Raw genomic sequence first — 17,621 nt, 5'->3', positions numbered from 1 at the left:
ACTATTACAATTGTTGTTATGATACTATACATGAAGTCATCCACCCCCGGACGTTTCCGCCATCCTTGGTTTGGGGGTGTGACACCTTCCCTTTCGAACTGGAAGTACCTGAAAACATAAACATAACCGTATGCACATAGCTTAGTGAGTTCCATCAAAATACCACATACCATATATATAAACGGGCCCCGCCCAAACTGCATATAGGCCCTGCCCACAATAATATATATAAACATACATTCACATGCAAGAGTCACAAAGACAACAAGCATACACATACATATCATCAAGTGTCACAAAGACCACTATCATCCTACAAACATGATCCAGTGGGACGGCATTGGTACCTTTGGCCCACAAGTATAGTGAAGAGACTCACCTCAAACTGAAGATAGACAAATCACACTCCCATATTGCTGCTACCACGGCTCCTCACACTGAACATTCCAATTAACCCTAGTAAACACTGGGGTAATAACTTATAAAAGGTCTAGACTACCATCCAACATGTTAAGGGTAAAAGACCATTTTACCCTTCTCTTAGTGGGCTCCTCAACCCATGACCCAAGCCCAAAAGACCTAAAGCCCAACAATCAGTGTTGCAAAACTCGGCCGAGTACTCGGAATCGGCCCTCCACCTAGGCGAGTTATGTGAACTCGGCAATAAAACTCGGATTAAGTCAAACTCAGTGAAAAATCAGTCAAACTCGGTCAAAATCATCCTAACTCGGGCCTACTCGGTCAACAAAGTCAAACTCGGCCTACTCGGTCAAATGGTCAAAATTGTCATAAAAAGAGAAAAAATAAAGAATTTCAAGATTAATATGTATAATACACTTAATGATTTATTATTTAACACGCGTGTGATTATTACTACATATATATATATATATATATATATATATATATATATATATCTTAAATTTTCAGTAATTACTCACGAAATGAGACAATTGTGTATATTTCAGTTTTTATGTATTCACATGTATCTAATTTTGTTATATATTTTAATCAAATTATGATTTTAACTTGTGATTTTGACATATATAATTTTTCCTAAAAATATTTCTACATGAATTACAAAATCCGAATACTCCCCGAGTACTCGCTACTCGACAGTCGGCCGAGCAGGCACCGAGTTGCGAGTTCTACAACCTTGCCAACAATGGCCCAAAAAGTCATAAGGCCCAATAACGGCCCAAACGACCTAAAACCCAAAAAGGGTTCCTGGTGAGTACGCTAAGCGTACCACCAGTATACCCCGCGTACTAGCTTTCACCAAAGGAAATCGGGGACTCAAGCACGTACGCTTATGTACGCCTGACGTACATCCCAAATCGTCAAAATAGCATTAAGCACTTAATGCATTAAGTCCATAAGTCCATTTTGCAGATCTAGCTCTTGGAGGAAGTCTTAACCGATAAAGTCACCAACTTGATGCATTTGCATGGCTCAAAGAGACTCAAACCCTAGATTTAGCATTCTACTTTCATCAAATGATCATTAACTCATGCATGGTTGATCTACAACCATCAAGATGCAAATTTTATGGACTAGGAACCTCAGAAACATAAAAAAAACATCTAATAACTTTTGGAGTAGCATTTACTCACAAGAACTCATTCATGGGACCAAAATATGCTAAAATCCCAACTAGTTCTAGATCTAAGCATATAATAACCAAGGTCAAGACTTTATACCTCTAGGAAGCCGAGAAAGATGAATAAACCTTGGATCTACAAGCTCCTACTTGATCAATGCTCCTTCACCAAACTTCTTCTTCTTCTTCAAGATACACCAAACACACACCAAAACACACACAATGATCAATTCTCTTTAGAAATGGGTTAGGGTTTCGAGATAGTGCTTATAAGGACAATGGAGGCTGATAATGAGAGAGTCGGACATAAGGTGTTTAAATAGGATGCAAACCCTAAATTTTAAGGTTTGCCCCTAGCTCACGTACACCCAGCGTACCAGGGGGTTAACCCCGTCTCCAAGTTCCTTCGAGGTACGCCCATCATACGTCATTTACGCCCAATGTACTTGGTACCCATGCAATATAAATAAACACTTAATAATTAAGAAATTTACCTGAAAAACTGGGCGTTACACCTTGTCCCCGTGTCCCCTGTTGATCGAACAATTGAACACAATGTAGCGATTCAAGATGTTACTTTCTCACATCCATTAAAAATTGGTGATTCTTAATCCGACTTCACCAATTTGCCTATCACATAAGTCTTTTTGAAGATAGATTTAAATAACATTTATGAAAACTAAAATCATTAAAGTAGTAAAAATACATCTGCCCCAACGTTGACTGCAAATCGATCAAATGCAATACTCTCTAAAATCCCCACAATAATGATGAAGTTTAAGATACCAAATTGATCTAATCAACTACTAAGTCAAAACAGATCGGTATCGATGAGATTAACAATTTATATTTCGTAATTGATGAGTACAAACTTTGGATGACCTAACTATATTTATAGTTAATTGGTAATGGTGGTATTTCATGTGTGATTCATCTCATCAAAGCTATCTAAGTATTAAGAAGTTGGGGTAATATGATCTGTTTAACTTTTTTTATTAGTACAATAATTTTCAACTATAAGAAAAGATTATAAAATGAAAAATTTGTAAAAGAAAAATAGAATTTGAATAAATATGATATTTTTAATCTTATGAAAAATAAATATGATATTAAATGAAAAAAAATGGCAAATATTATGTTTAACAAGGTACATATGAAATTCACCTAAATAATTAAGTTATTAATTGTTCCTAGTTCCTATCTATCTCTTCCGACGCCAAACCGGTGAACAGAAAACCTCCATAAACCCTCTTTCACATCTGCTTCCATGGCGGTAGCCGCCGTAACAACAGCCCTCTCCACCTTCCACATCTCGAAACCCTACTCTATTGCCTGCAACCACCTTCGCTATCATACATTGTTCACATACTCTCTATCCTCTCGCTCCTCCGAATTCATCACCACCTCTGTGTCATCATTAACTGATAACAAACTCGTTGGTCAATGGAGAGGAGATCTTTCTTCGGGACGAATCCTCCATGTCATGGCGGACGCATCCGCCGTTAATTCACCGGCGGAGAAGAAATCGAGGTCGAGCAGAGGATTGAGGTCGAGCAGAGAATTGACGTCGGAGCCGAGGTATTCCAAAGCTGCGAGGAGGTTTTACAACGAGAATTTCAAGGAGACCTCATCGCAGAGGCTCAGTAAAGTCCTCGCTGCTGCCGGAGGTGATATTCTTTTGTGAACATCTTATCACTTGCTTCTTTTATCCACAATTAGGATCAAAAGTAGGTTCTGATTGTGGGAATATATTTTGACTTCCAACTCGATGTTTCGATCATCACATACAATTCTTTGCTTCTGTATGCTTGTGAGAAGATAAACTTAGATGCTTTGAACTAACAGACTGATGAATGTTTGTTTGAAAAGGAAGTTATGTCATGCCTTTTTGAATCTCTATAGATAGATTACTTCTGTCCTCTAGACATGAACTTCTTACATTACATCGTTCTCAAGAAACTCTTATGACATTTTGTTGTTAGTTGCATCTAGAAGGAGCTGTGAGGAGCTAATTTTCGAGGGTCGTGTGACTGTTAATGGCTCTGTATGCAATACTCCCCAGGTTAGCTTATTCATATTCTTGGTATATGTTTTCAATTGCCATTAAGTGATGGCTTCAAAGAATCATTTGTTATAGTTGATATTGTTTTCCAATAACATGTGCAGACTAGAGTTGATCCTAAGAAGGATATGATTTATGTAAATGGTAATCGCCTTCCTAAGAAACTGCCTCCAAAGGTCTATCTTGCTCTCAACAAGCCAAAAGGGTTTGTTTTGTGTCTAATGTTTATTACAACCCAACCCATTCAAATATTATTTTCTACTTCAAAGTTCAAATATTCAATTCACTGAGCCAATACTTTTGCAGATACATTTGTTCATCAGGAGAAACCCAAACTAAATCGGTCATATCTTTGTTTAGTGATTATATGAAGAGTTGGGTAAGTGCTACAAATCTGTTTTGCTCCTTGTAGCTTGAATATTACAAATCTGAACCACTGTCTTCTTTTTTTATCCAGGATAAAAGAAATCCAGGGCAACCAAAACCCCGATTGTTTACTGTAGGAAGGCTTGATGTTGCCACGACTGGGCTGATTATTGTGACAAATGATGGTACTTGTAAAGTTTTGTGAAAATCAATTTAACTTTAGATGCACAGTTTTTAACCTATGATTATGCTTTGTAGGGGAGTTTGCACAGAAAATTTCTCATCCTTCATCTGGTTTATCCAAAGAGTAAGGTTCCATACCAACACCATATGTTGTTATTAGTTAGTTTAGTTGTAATATGCTTTCAGATGCTGCTATGTGATTTTACAATTCCAAGGATTGTTAAAAGAAACTGTGTTTTCTATAATGAAGAATTCAATGTGGCAGTGGATATTATTTGAAATTGAGTTTGCATGATATGGTGTTGATGTTATTTTATGGGTGAAGGTACATTGCAACAATAGATGGAGCAGTGAACAAACGACACTTGTTAGCAATTTGTGAGGGAACAATGGTTGATGGTGTCAAATGTATCCCGGATGCTGTGGAATTACTACCACAACAGCCTGATAAATCAAGACCCCGCATTCGCATCGTGGTAACTCCATATTCTAACATGAAAAACAAACAAATCTAACTTACCTTTGAGAGGTGAAAACATCATTTTGGTGATTTTATTTGTTTTGATTGAACTGGTTGTAGGTTCATGAGGGGAGAAATCATGAAGTTCGAGAACTTGTGAAAAGTGCTGGACTTCAGGTATGGTTTCAATTCTTCATCTGTGTAAAGCTTAATGCTGTCATCCCCAATAGTAACAAAACAATGTACTCCTTTTAAATTAAGACCAGAAAGCAGAAATAAAAGTTTTAAATGTACTATGGAAGAGGGTATTTATTAATCTTCTCATGGTAATCAGGAAAAAGTTTATATGAATTTTGCTTGCTACTGTTGTCATTCCAGATTTATTCACTGAAGCGGATGCGGATTGGTGCTTTCAGGCTTCCCCCAGATCTTTTGTAAGTATTAGACACTTTTCATGATTTTGACCCTATCATCAAAGTGACCATAATTTGACTAGAGTACGTACATCTTGTGTACTATTAATAATAGGTTTGGAAAACACATGGAACTAAAACCAGCTCATTTAAAGGCATTGGGGTGGGAGGACAAGTAATGAATTGCCACCACCTTGATGGATTCCTGATTGGGAAATAGTGAGCGGATAGTATGATTGTGGTGGGTCAAGATTGTGTTGTTTTAGATGGCATGCATTAGCAACGAAAGTAGAGTAATAGGTTATAATCTGTAAATTATATATATATATATATATATATCTCATATTCAAGCTTTGAAATTTTGAATGATGGTTTATTTAAACATTTGCAATGACTATGTATAGATGTGATGAGAGTATTTGGATCCATTTAGCTATTGCAGTAAGTTGACAACCATCAAACCATTGCAATAATTTAATAATAATCATTTCATACCAAATAACTTTGTAGACGATTGACCAATTATTTTACAAGGAAATACATACCACTTAATAACAAACAGGACCAAAAAAGGCCTTATACCAACTACAACTACACAAAAGAATACAAAATTTGAGAAAATATAGAAATCGGGAACACAAAAGACTAATAATATCTAACTCTTGGGAAAAAGGGTGCATGCCTATGAAAACTTATGCATTTAAAAGATCCGTAGAAGGGTTGTGATTTCAATCAAACAAAACAAATACTAGTAGCACAAGTAGGTATTACCATAATGAACACCATCCCCATCCATCCATGATTCCTGGAGTGTTAAAAGATTAAATAGGCAAGATCTCAGCCATCCTACCTTTGGCATCATCTGGAACTTCCCTACCAGGTACCTGCACCTTTAGAAGATTATAGTACCTACAGATACAATACAACATGGTCATCACTTCTCTCATATCATATAATAATTAGCAACACTTATGTTTAATATTTCAAAGTAAATAAAATAAAAATGAACATACTCTATGGCAGTGAATAATGTGTCATGCTCTGTAACAAAGGCAAGTAATGCCTGCACACAAAAAATATACATTTCATTTTTAATTCCCAAATATAACTAACTGTACATAAACTATAATAGCATTTAATTACCTCCACTGGCATGTTTAGCAGTTCGTAGTAAGTTCTCACATGATCTAACCTCATTTGCACTGATTCATTATCGATTGATGGGATCGCAGACAAAGCCTATTTATCATTAATTACATCATTACATCCATCACAAAAAGTAACCTTTTTTTAAAAGTGTTCTTGATAAAATACATAATATCACAATCACAAACCTGTTCTAATGCAATTGTATTCCTACATATCTGCTGTACCCCAAAAAGATTGATGCGTTTCATCTCCGCCAAAGCCTGATAAAAGAAAATATATATGTAATCTTTTATCTGTTACAACCCAAAAAAAGGAATCTTTATATTGGAATCTTTGTGTTACATACCTTGATGGATGCATGTGATGCAACAGCACAGATTCCACCAAATACATAGTTTCGTTTTGTTGGAGCAATGAAAGGACCAATTACCTCGTCTCTACGAGTTATCTATCTCACCAAAAACATAAATTAATTTATTTGTTGGAACATATTTGGAAAAAACAAAGATATATAAAAAAACACACACCTGGGTGATTAAAGATATAACATAATCATCAGGTTCCTCGGCATCTTGGTCCTCCAAGTATTCCCGTGTTGCCATTACCTGTTAACATCAAAATTAATTTGAAGGTTAGATAAAACATCTCACAAGGTCAAAATAGTAATTTACAGCATGTGATGTGACATACCTGCATATTGAAAACTGTTTCTAACTGCATCTCAACACGTAAAACCTTCAAGCAATCAATTGCTAGCTTTCTGTAATCATCAGCAAATGATGCCAGGTCCTTATGAGCTACACTAGCATTTCGTTTATGATGCCCATGCCCAGGTGTCGGCTTAACATCATTTTGTTCTTGTACCACTTCTTCATCAGATGCTTTTGCTGATGCATTTCCAAACCTGTATAGTACACGACACATCTTCTCTTTATTTCAAAAAAAAAAACTACATTTCATATATCGATACATAAAACAAGAACTTGCCTTTCTATAGAATCGGCAATGTACTCCAATGAATCACTAAGGGATGCCAACAATATAAGTTTGTTGTTATCACGAATTAAAGACTCCTGCAACAAGAGATATCTTATCTTATTGTAATCTTCTGTAAAACAAAAAGTTTAAAATTTTAAAAGGAATAATAAAACAGACCTGTTTGATTGGCCTTAGTTTCATGAGAAGAGCACTGATTTCCAATTCAACCCCATCAGATTCAGCATCAGCAATATGGTTATCTCCATTGGCATGAGCATGAGCAAGTGAAGTTGGCAAAAATGCACTTGCTGGATCACGTCGCATCAGATTTTCAATGTCATGTCTTCCAATAAGCATATAACTCTGCTTCTCAAGAACTGCCTGATATATCATAACTCATACATTAAATTATTATTTATAAAAAAAAAAAAAACCATAAACAAAGAACAAAAAAATTAAAGAAACAGGCATGCCTCAGTGTATGATGCCCGACATCTTTCGTATGTTCTTTCAAGAAAAGTTTGCACATACTTCACAAGGTCACCAGAAAACTTTGGCATTGCTTGTGCCCACCCAAGCACCTATAGTAATATTGTGCAAATTAAAACACAATCAGATCAGAAATAAATAATTAAAAAAAAAACATGCCTCTTTTGCGAGAAAATCAATGGTCAAAAGTCCTTGTAAGACAGGTCGACCCTTGGAAACTGATGGGGTGTAAGCAGTAGCGGGATTTGCTCGTGGGCGAAATGCAGCGGGACCTACATACAAGATTCCAATTGGAAATTAGTAATCAAGTGAAGAATTTATATAGCAGTTAATTGAAAGGTAAGGATTCAAAGAACTTGCTGGATATTGCTTGTTGCACGCCTTTTCTGTAATCTACAAACATAGTTGGGAGGAAGTGGTCTTTTACAAAGTTTTCAACAAATGCCAACAATCCATCATTCCTGCAACATAAAGGTCAAGATACACCATAAGACACGTTGATGGTTCATCATTAAAAAAAAAAAAAATACCAAACTTACCCTAGTTGAGAATACTTTTGAGGCAGCATTGCAGCTATTTTATCTGTAAACTGTAGAACAGGTCGGTATACAGATGCTGCTAGATATATGCCTTGTTCTGGTAGGAGTGAAGATGAACCATATCCTTCTTGGACATTTTGACCTTTCCTATTTCGCCCTTGTCGAATCAAATCAGCACCTGACATAAGTCAGATAGACCACACAAAAGTTAAAACACTTTGCAAATATAAGTAGTAATAGGTAATATAAAGTCAAAGAGCAGAGTCTTTCATGTACCTTGGCTGGATACTGAAGCATCAGTGAACCGAAAGGCAAATGTAAGGCCATCTTCTGTCTTATCCCTGTTAACAAAAGTATTAATATAAATAACCAAACAGAAAAATGAGCTATACAAAATGTGGGCATGTAAAAAGGTCCGGAAAAAAATGAAAAAATTAGAGTATATTTGCTTGCCCTTTTTCTTTTGAAGGAGCCTTGTTTGCAAGTCTAGCTGTTTGAACAGCAGCATCAGCAGATGCAGCTTCAGGAGTTGCTCGCAGAATCTCACAAATGAGTTGTTGGCATTCACTCTGTCATATATACAGTTAAAAATCATGAACTATATAATTAATATTCATAAGATAGTAAAAAGAGTAGCACTAATTAGTAATTGCCTGTAGAACTGTCATGGAAAAGCCAATAGTGTAGCCTCCTGTGTCCTTAGATGATTCAGAATCAGGGTTCCCAGATATCTCAGTCACCATAGATTTCGGTGTGTTCATTGGTGCTTTTTGAGAAGATTTTGATTCAAGAAGCTCCCCAACAACCACATGATTGTCTGCAAAATATAAAAAATGATAACACTCATTCAGTCACAATCACAGATCATGATTACATGATTAGTAACTTATATAGTTATACTAACCAAATATCCGAACAATAGCATCTAGAATAGAATCAAGAAGTTCCTTTGCAGCATTCTGTGCAGCTCCCATGGGAGCCATCACAGGTGAGACAGGGCTAACTGCCAATAATGTTCCAGCTAACAATGATCCGTTTTTATGTTTATGTTTTGGTAACTGGTAGCTCTGCAACTGCCCTTTTACATAATGAAGACCTGTTGTAGCAGTTCGGGCAGCCTGCCCAACACCAGCTCTACAAGAATTTACATATTCTGCCTGTGCTTTGATCTTTGATGTAATAATCTCATGAATTGTTGGTCTTAATCTTTGGCTGTAGATATATAGGGAAAAAAACAAGAATAATAATAAGTGTCTTCATTTGAAAATACAACATAAAAAAGACTAGCATTACATACCACATTATAGCACCAGCAGCTGCAACTTTGCCAAGCATGCAAAGGCACTCAACCATAGTCTGCAGATACTTCACATGAATAGGAGATTCACTTTTTCTCATTATTTCCTGCAATTAAATAGATCCCCAATTGTAGAAGAGGAAAAAAAAAAAAAAAAAATTTCAAATTTAATAGGCATGGTCATATCATACAACAAATTCATCAGGAGTGGATTCAGTAAGCCATGTTGGAAGACGAGCAGTATTCTTCATGTCAGCACTATCTTGATTGTCATCATCATCATGGCCATCATATGAGGAACTGAAATACATAAAATTCTCATCGTTATTTCCATATAAATTCCTTTTAGAATTGAGATTCCATCTTACCCTCCATCAACGGAACTGGCAATTCCAACATGACTGTCGCCTTTCTGCAATCTGGTTCTTCGGGAAAGAGACTGTGAATGATTCATTGAAAATGCAGCAACTGTGGTGGTTGGAATAGCATCATCCTTCTCATTCATACTAGGGGTAGCTGAGCTGCACTAAAAGATAATCAGTTCTACAAAATCCCTCTTTTCATATTACTCTTGAGTTCAAAATAGGGAATGGACATGGAATGAATGAAGCATGTAATTATTGCAAAAATGATAAAGCATCATAATTACCTATATTCACCAGTATTATAAAGATGAGCATGCAAAGATTCCAACACTTTATAAAAGAGAACACCCCGCAATTTTGTCAGCTCAGATCGGACATCTTGAAGAGCACCAACCTGTCAAAACCAACTAGTATGTAAATTTTCTACTATAAACCTAATTCTTTCTAAAAAAGGCAACCTAGTAATAGTATAGATGCTCAAATTGACTCACTGTCTGAAGTCCCTCTCTTTCAAGCATTCTAGATGATTGAACATGAACTTGGACTGCTGCGTAAAACTGATTGTCATCAATAAGCTTGTTAATACGAGATGGGACCTGAAACATATGAACAAATTCAATTCAAGATCTTCAGTCTCCATAACTTGCACATGGCCAAATATTTCTTGAGGCAAATAGAACAGTTAACAAAGTTAGAAGGTGCACACAAACCTGAGCTATGTTTTCAATTTGATCTAACAAGGAGATAATGTGTCTCAATGTCATGGATCGATACCAAAGCTGATGCAACTGTTTGTTGCGAGCACTAATGACTTTTTTTGCATTGCCCAGATCAACTTTAAGTGTCCGGATGCTTTGAGTAGACTCACTAAATAACCGCAATATTTGTGAATAATTTTGAATTGCTCTGTTGAATCCACCATGATAAGTTTGAACAACTTCATCCACAACTTCTTCAACAATATCACTCTGGTCTTTCAATGTTTGGACTTCTGCATCTCGATCTTTTGAGGTCAAGATATGGACGACATGAGGTAACGAGTCAAATCGTGCCACAGTCCAGCTCTCATCTACATTCTCAAGATCATCTCTTAAATACTGCAGTGGAAACAGACCATATAATAAACATCAAAACAAATCTTCCACCATTCCTCATTAATACACACTTGCCTATTTAGTCATCTCATTTTACGCACATTTGGTCCCTTATATACCACTAGTATAACACCATCATTACCCCACTTTCCCTATAACTAGTATTTTAGTCGAGATTTTTCTCAAATTAGTTAATGCACATCACTTATAGTTGAAAAGTAGCTCGCTTGATCCCAAATGTCAAAGTGTAGGTCTTATCTATGGAGGAGAGGAGTAATATTTTGAATGGGATTCGTCAAGTTCTGAAAGACTAAAAGCCCTTTAAACTACATGACAAATATACACAAGAGATAAACAAAGTGGTGTGAGGTTTAATTAGAACTCACCGCTTTATCTTGAGGAACAGGCAAATTATCAAAGAGTCCCATAGCTCGGAGGAACTAAACAAGCAAATCGCTTTCGAAATACGTCCCGGCCACAATTCAGAATTCTGCAAGCAAAGAAGAGATCAATTATGCCTAAATTATGACAAATATACACAAGAGAGCAATCCCGCTTGTGCCGAAAATCCGTTGACGAAGGGCGAAGAGAGGATAACAACGATTGATTACCGGAAAACGACACGAATAAGGTGGTGATCGGAGGATCTGGAGGGAGGAGAGAGAAGAGCTTGGTGGAGCTCCAGCAAATTGAGAAAAAGGGGCACTGACGATGATCTTGTAACTATACGTGTTTAACCATGGTTGAGTTTTTGAACTGCTGACCCTGACCCATCTCCATCTGACTCAACTCCTATCAGGACCTCGTAATGTTGTAATCTTCCACCAAACCGCGTCTAATACGAGAAGATGGTCAAGGGTAAAAAGGTAAATTCATTGACATTATTAAGCTTTCGTAGGGACTATGTGGATTTCGAACCTGTCTAAAAATTAAAATAATATGATTTCAAGAAATATACAACAAAGATGGTTGGATGGATATAAAATCAATTTAACTTCTATAAAATCGTTGTCTGCCCAATTAAGGTTGCAATAAACTATGTTTATCTACTCGGTGATTACTTAACCAATTAGAATGACTCTTCTTATATATCGTATTTTTCAAACTTTTAGACTTTTCTTTCAACGAAGTTGATATTTAAAAATTGAATGTTCTCTTATAGACTTACCCTTGATTATATATTCATAAAGAATATAATACATTAGAGTATGCATGACAACAATGTATGTATCATGTATGTATGACAAATATAAACAAAACAGTAAATAGATTGTGGTTTTGAATTAAATTAAAAAAAAAATATTGTTTTGAGTAATATAACAGTGGTATTATGTTTAATTGTCTCCTGTTTCCAAATTTCTCAATTTCTAATCATCTTATCATTCTGTTTCTAATCATGCCGATCAAGCATTTGGTTCACTTAGAATATAATAATGAAATCTGATTGAAATGAAACTATAAATTCTGTTAAAAAAAATTTATACTATGTAAAATTTTGATGCAATCGAGTTTTGTAGGAATGACAAATTCAATTCTTATAGGTAATTCTATACGTACCCCTCCCAAATTGTTTCGTGTATCCCTTATGAGTGAAATAGTATTTATACTTTGTATATCTTATGATTTGACAATTTATATGAGTGAAATGACGTAGTATTATAACACCATTTGTATACTTCTTACATTTGATTTGCAAGGCTAAAAACCGCCCACCCCCACCCCTCTTTTTCACAATATTACATAAATACCACTATATTTCATAAAATGGTCCCTATGTTTCACAATGTTTTAGAAATGCCTGAAATGGTCCTTGAGCTTCACAAAAATACATAAATGGTCCTGTATATCACAGAATTATAGAAATCGTTCCTTCCTAATAGCATAATTATAGAAATTGTCCATGTGTAAAAACTATGTTTATTTAACCGTCCATATTTTTGAAAAAATTACAAAAATGGTCTGAAATGGCCACTATATGGTAACGAAATTACACAAATGGTTCATGTGTAAGAAAATATATAGTAACCGACCATGTGTAAGACAAAGTTAAGGAAATGGTCCCTGTGTAATAGCATATCACTGAAATGGTCCTTGTAATATCGAAATTATAGAAATGGTCCATGTGTAATACCAAAATGACAGAGATGGTCCATGTGTAAGACCAAATTACAATAATGGTCCTGTAATAGTGAAATTATAGAAATGGTCCATGTGTAAGAGAATAATAAGAAATGATGTCAAAAATATAAGATTAATAAATTCGTCCCAACAGGCAGGCATCCCTACTAGTTACATAAAAAAAATGGTTTTCATACATGTTGGAATTACCACTTGACAAAAATATTTTGTGATGGGGTTGTTAATGGTAATTTCATTGTTATTTGTTTGATTATTGTTAAACTATTGTTTATTTATATTGCATTTACTTTTGTTATTTGTATTGTAATTGCATTACTTATTGTTAGTAATATTATTATTATTATTATTATTATTAGTAATAGTAGCATGTTATTATAGTTTCGTATTCTTTTCCCCAATTGAAGTTCTAAATGACGTTGAGTCTTCGCAATTTAGTTTGGTTTTTTTAGCGAAAATTGTGGGATAAAAATTATTGGATAAATTGAAAGAAGTGTTGGTATCTGAAGATATTAAAGGATTGGAGCTCTTAGCAAAGTTTTTTCTTCAACACAACTAGTTATTATTACTAGTTTTATGCATGTGACTTGCAGTTAATTTTAATCTCGTTTGTTTTGAAGATAAAAAACCTAATTCATGTTACATTACTAATCATTTAAAGTTATTAGTATTGATTACAAAACTTCAATTCTACTTTTGATATAGAAGATGTTTGGGGTTTGATCAAATCTATAAACTTTTTAATAAAGATAAACCCGCCCAGGAATTATTTTAATTAATTATGCGGCTTATTTAAATAACCTTTTTTTTTTATCTAAACAATAAATAACTATTTTATTTAAACTGTTTCAACTTAATAAATAACAAATAAATGTATTATTCATTTTAGACCCTCTTTACAGTTGTTAGTGTGACTTCATAGTATCACACATAGTTGGCGTATAACAATTCGTTCATATTGTGCACATCATTCGCAACACATTGCACAATGGACTATACCTTCCTTCCACAACCTTCCCCTTTCCCTATGCCTCTACCCCTCCACGGCATTTTTGCAAATACATCCAAAATATCAATCACACATAAAATAAAACATTGCTTAACAAAACACAAACAAGATGCTTGCCACTTATGCCCTTTTATTCTTCAACTTGTTATAAATATCACAACATGCATTTATCATTTACAAGAGGTTACACAGTAGACACACAATCAAACTCCCTTCAGCTCTCACATCACTCACTCAGAATAAACAGCAGATTGAGGTTCAGCTGCAGTTTCAGAAAGCGATCCCCTCATCCATCTCTTTAACATGCTTAAAGCTGTCTTTGGTTGATCCATTGGAACCATATGCCCCGCATCATGAACCTGTTTCCATTATTAACCAACACAGACCATCAATCATTAATATGTCAAAAACAAAATAATAATAATAACAATTCACGACAGAAAAACAAATGTACCTTGAGGAAAGTGAGTGGCCCATGGGTCTTAAATAAACCAGCTTCAGACCCATCAACTTCAAAAGGAAGTTCAGCAGATGCACCAAACTCTTTCTTGCCACTCCATTCCATTGCATGGACCCATCTTGAATTACCTATTTATTTTATACACAAATTAAATCAATAAAAAGATTTGATATTTGAAGTTTATAGGACTCTCAATAAATGATATACTAACTAACCGAGCCAATTGCAGATGAGATCATATTCTCCAGCATATATCATCAATTTAATTCCATCTTCAAGGAGGTGAGGGATGCCAGCTTCAAGATTCCTCATCCAGTCTACAAGCATAGCCTGGTATACAACAGGACTACAAGAAACAAAATCAATATCTCCAACTCCAAGAGCCTCCTTCACAGATTTCTTAGCAAGAAAACTCTCCATATTTGAAAAGTCATAACATAATCTTCCCTCACACTCCTTTCTTATGTCATAATGCTGCACAACAGAGTCAAACATATTCAAATATTGAAACTAAGATATATTAAAAAACAAGATCAGATCTCTTTACATTGATATTGCCAGCAATGGATTTGATTGAACTAAAAATGGTGTTGCATGCCATGTATGCAGCCATGCAAGCCACTGTTCCATCAGTGCCTGAGAAATAAACAGAAAATAATTTATGAAATAAAAGATCAAAACAAAAACCAAAGAGATGAATGAATGATGCAGACAAGACATTACCACAAAGTTTAATTGCAGTTTCGCATAATGGAAGTTTTTTGTTGATTTGTTTGTAATCAGAGTCCTTAATTATTCCCATGTCCAGTGCATAATCAGTGTATGCCTGGTACTGAACTAGTGGATCGGTGAGTCCATTTCCAATGGCAAATCCCTGCATAACAAAAATCATAAAATATAAACCAAAATTTTAACGATGAAATCAAATAAAACCCATTTTTTTGTATTAAGCAGAGAGAGATACAGATACCTTTAAGTTTATATGGATTCCTTCTTTAGCTTTGTTTCCTTTGTGGACTCGAGCAGCAAAAGCAGGAATGTAATGACCAGCATATGATTCTCCAGTGATGAAGAAGTCGTTCTTTGCAAATTCAGGATGCTCTTTAAAGAAGGCCTGAATCATACCAAAAAATCAACAAACTAATTGTTGCATAATCACATAGAATTAAGAACAAGAAAGTGAACAAACCTGTAAAAAGTCGTACAGGTCATCACTCACACCCTGTTCATTGTGTCGAATGTCTCTTTCATCAGTGCTGTAACTAAATCCGGTTCCAGTTGGTTGGTCAACATATAATAGGTTGGATGCCTGAATGCAAACAAACAGTTAATATTTCTTGATAAGTCAGTATAACAAAAAAAATTAAATTCAAAATTGATAACATTGTCACCTGATCCCATCCATACTCATTCCACACAAGAGAAGAGTTCTTTTGGATCTTGAAAGGCCCATTTTCGTAGAAAAGTGCAAGCTCACTGCTACAACCTGGCCCTCCAGTCAGCCAGATGACAACAGGGTCTGTTTTTTTACCACGTGATTCGAAGAAAAAGTAAAACATCCTACAAAAACAGGGCTAACTCTTTCAGAAAGTAGAAACAGATGAAACAAAATGTATGCATGTATGAGAAAGAAAGACAAATATAATAGCAACAGAGTTAGCTAAACATAAACAAGCAATTTCCCATTACTGCATTGCAGTTAAAAGGCCAATTCAAAAGCCTCACCAGTGTTAGGAGCACCCCTTCTGTCTTCTTATGCATACAGAATGCTTCTCTTTTCCCAAATAACTTTAATTGATAGTGACAGAAATATTTAAGCAAAAGTTTGGAAACGTTCTTTAAGAATTTTATTAACAATCACAGAAACAAACTTTAGCAAACTCTAGGGGACAAGGCTAAACGAAGCAAATAGAGTTTTCCATGAGATGGGAAATGCAAACTATAAGCCCCATACCAAGACTTTGATCACCAACTCAAAGCCTTGGTGTGCGTGGGCTACCCCTATTCATTTATAGCCCTAATCCTCCAACAGAGCTGCAAAATTGGAGGTTTAATACACTCAGTCGCCCTTATTCATCTATGATTCTACTCACTTTGCCACCTTTTCCATTAAAAACCCCAAAGATTTGCTCTAATTATATCATAAAAATGAAAAAGCTAAAATGAAGATTAACCTAGGTACCAGAATTGCACAATCCTTTCCGGATTCAAAGTTTGGGATCCGATCAGAAGGGAAAAAAAAAAGAATTTGAATTTTAACATTAGCAAGACTTCCAACAGTTAAGTTTCTAAGAAGAACTTCAGTCAAGCGTAATAAAAAAGTTCATTATAACTGAAAAAGAACATTAAAATAAAGAACTTTAAGATCTCGATAACATACCGAGCAGCATGGGAGTGTTCAATCTGATAGTAACCAGCATGATGACCTAAATCAGAGACAGAGGCGCCATTTGGATCGGTAAAATTTGGAAATTTAAAAGATTTCTCAACTATGGTCTTCTGCTGGACACTCGACGATAGTATACCAGCATCGCCCTCTACAATGTTGATCTCGTGTTCTGGAAACAAATTGAAGTCCCTGATCATCTTCTTCGCTTGAGTTGATGGGAAACTAGGGTTGTCCAAAGTAAGAGTCGTCGTCGAAGCAAGCGGTGCAAGAAGAAGAATAAGCGGGAGAAGGATCATCAAATTCTCCATTGCTGAGTTGAGAGAAAGCTTCGAGATTTGAAGATTCTGGGAGAGCAGGCGAGGGTTATATATAGATAGTAAAGCAGGAAAAGGGGTTGATGAAAGAAAAGTAGAAAACCGAAAGTAGTGATGAAGAAGGAAAAGCTTGTTGCTTGTTGGAACGAAACGGCAACGTTTGCTTTTCTTCACAAGGAACTGCTTTTGCTTTAATAGGCGGGAACGTCATTGCTTGGAGTGTGCCTCCACTTTGTCACCCAACAAACTTTTCTTATTTTTTAGTTAAAAATGGAAGTTCTAAGATTATATCCTGACTTTTAACTACTTGTGTTTCGT

The 17,621-nt window shown here is 35.4% G+C and overlaps 3 protein-coding genes across 5 annotated transcripts; 1 reads left to right on the top strand and 2 right to left on the bottom strand.

The window, feature by feature from the left end:
- The first annotated feature begins 2,770 nt into the window (after positions 1–2,770).
- Positions 2,771–5,466, top strand: LOC145161112 (putative ribosomal large subunit pseudouridine synthase SVR1, chloroplastic). Of its 2 annotated transcripts, none has more exons than XM_079080553.1 (10): positions 2,771–3,267; positions 3,583–3,662; positions 3,767–3,867; positions 3,969–4,041; positions 4,120–4,213; positions 4,287–4,335; positions 4,537–4,687; positions 4,792–4,848; positions 5,050–5,105; positions 5,200–5,466. In XM_079080553.1, the coding sequence occupies exons 1-10, from the start codon at positions 2,868–2,870 to the stop codon at positions 5,261–5,263; spliced, it is 1,125 nt and encodes a 374-aa protein (XP_078936679.1). In that variant the 5' UTR covers positions 2,771–2,867; the 3' UTR covers positions 5,264–5,466. The 2 variants fall into 2 exon arrangements, with proteins under 2 accessions (XP_078936679.1, XP_078936680.1); XM_079080554.1 differs by having other exon boundaries at positions 3,209–3,267; positions 3,767–3,838.
- An 88-nt stretch (positions 5,467–5,554) lies between these two features.
- Positions 5,555–11,765, bottom strand: SEC8 (subunit of exocyst complex 8). Of its 2 annotated transcripts, XM_079080551.1 has the most exons (25): positions 11,607–11,765; positions 11,382–11,485; positions 10,612–10,998; positions 10,393–10,497; positions 10,186–10,295; positions 9,905–10,057; positions 9,728–9,836; positions 9,537–9,643; positions 9,144–9,451; positions 8,893–9,056; positions 8,693–8,808; positions 8,516–8,580; positions 8,240–8,417; positions 8,061–8,161; positions 7,860–7,972; positions 7,685–7,792; positions 7,389–7,592; positions 7,221–7,306; positions 6,924–7,137; positions 6,761–6,838; positions 6,580–6,681; positions 6,419–6,493; positions 6,228–6,323; positions 6,098–6,147; positions 5,555–5,993 (listed from the first exon to the last, which is right to left on the bottom strand). In XM_079080551.1, exons 2-25 carry the CDS (start codon positions 11,421–11,423, stop codon positions 5,906–5,908), a joined length of 3,159 nt encoding a protein of 1,052 aa, XP_078936677.1. In that variant the 5' UTR covers positions 11,424–11,485; positions 11,607–11,765; the 3' UTR covers positions 5,555–5,905. The 2 variants fall into 2 exon arrangements, with proteins under 2 accessions (XP_078936677.1, XP_078936678.1); XM_079080552.1 differs by lacking the exons at positions 10,612–10,998; positions 11,382–11,485; positions 11,607–11,765 and having other exon boundaries at positions 9,905–10,052.
- A 2,465-nt stretch (positions 11,766–14,230) lies between these two features.
- LOC145161110 (serine carboxypeptidase-like) lies at positions 14,231–17,420 on the bottom strand. Its single transcript, XM_079080550.1, has 9 exons — positions 16,981–17,420; positions 15,992–16,160; positions 15,790–15,909; positions 15,571–15,714; positions 15,324–15,474; positions 15,148–15,236; positions 14,816–15,074; positions 14,595–14,728; positions 14,231–14,499 (listed from the first exon to the last, which is right to left on the bottom strand). Exons 1-9 carry the CDS (start codon positions 17,295–17,297, stop codon positions 14,371–14,373), a joined length of 1,512 nt encoding a protein of 503 aa, XP_078936676.1. The 5' UTR covers positions 17,298–17,420; the 3' UTR covers positions 14,231–14,370.
- Between the last annotated feature and the right edge of the window lie 201 nt (positions 17,421–17,621).

The sequence above is a fragment of the Lactuca virosa genome, chromosome 2, assembly GCF_052849685.1.
Source record: "Lactuca virosa cultivar CGN04683 chromosome 2, Lactuca_virosa_CGN04683_v6, whole genome shotgun sequence".
Lineage (NCBI taxonomy): Eukaryota > Viridiplantae > Streptophyta > Magnoliopsida > Asterales > Asteraceae > Lactuca > Lactuca virosa.
The sequence above is the reverse complement of the archived record's forward strand: the minus strand, read 5'-3'. Positions and strand labels throughout refer to the sequence as shown.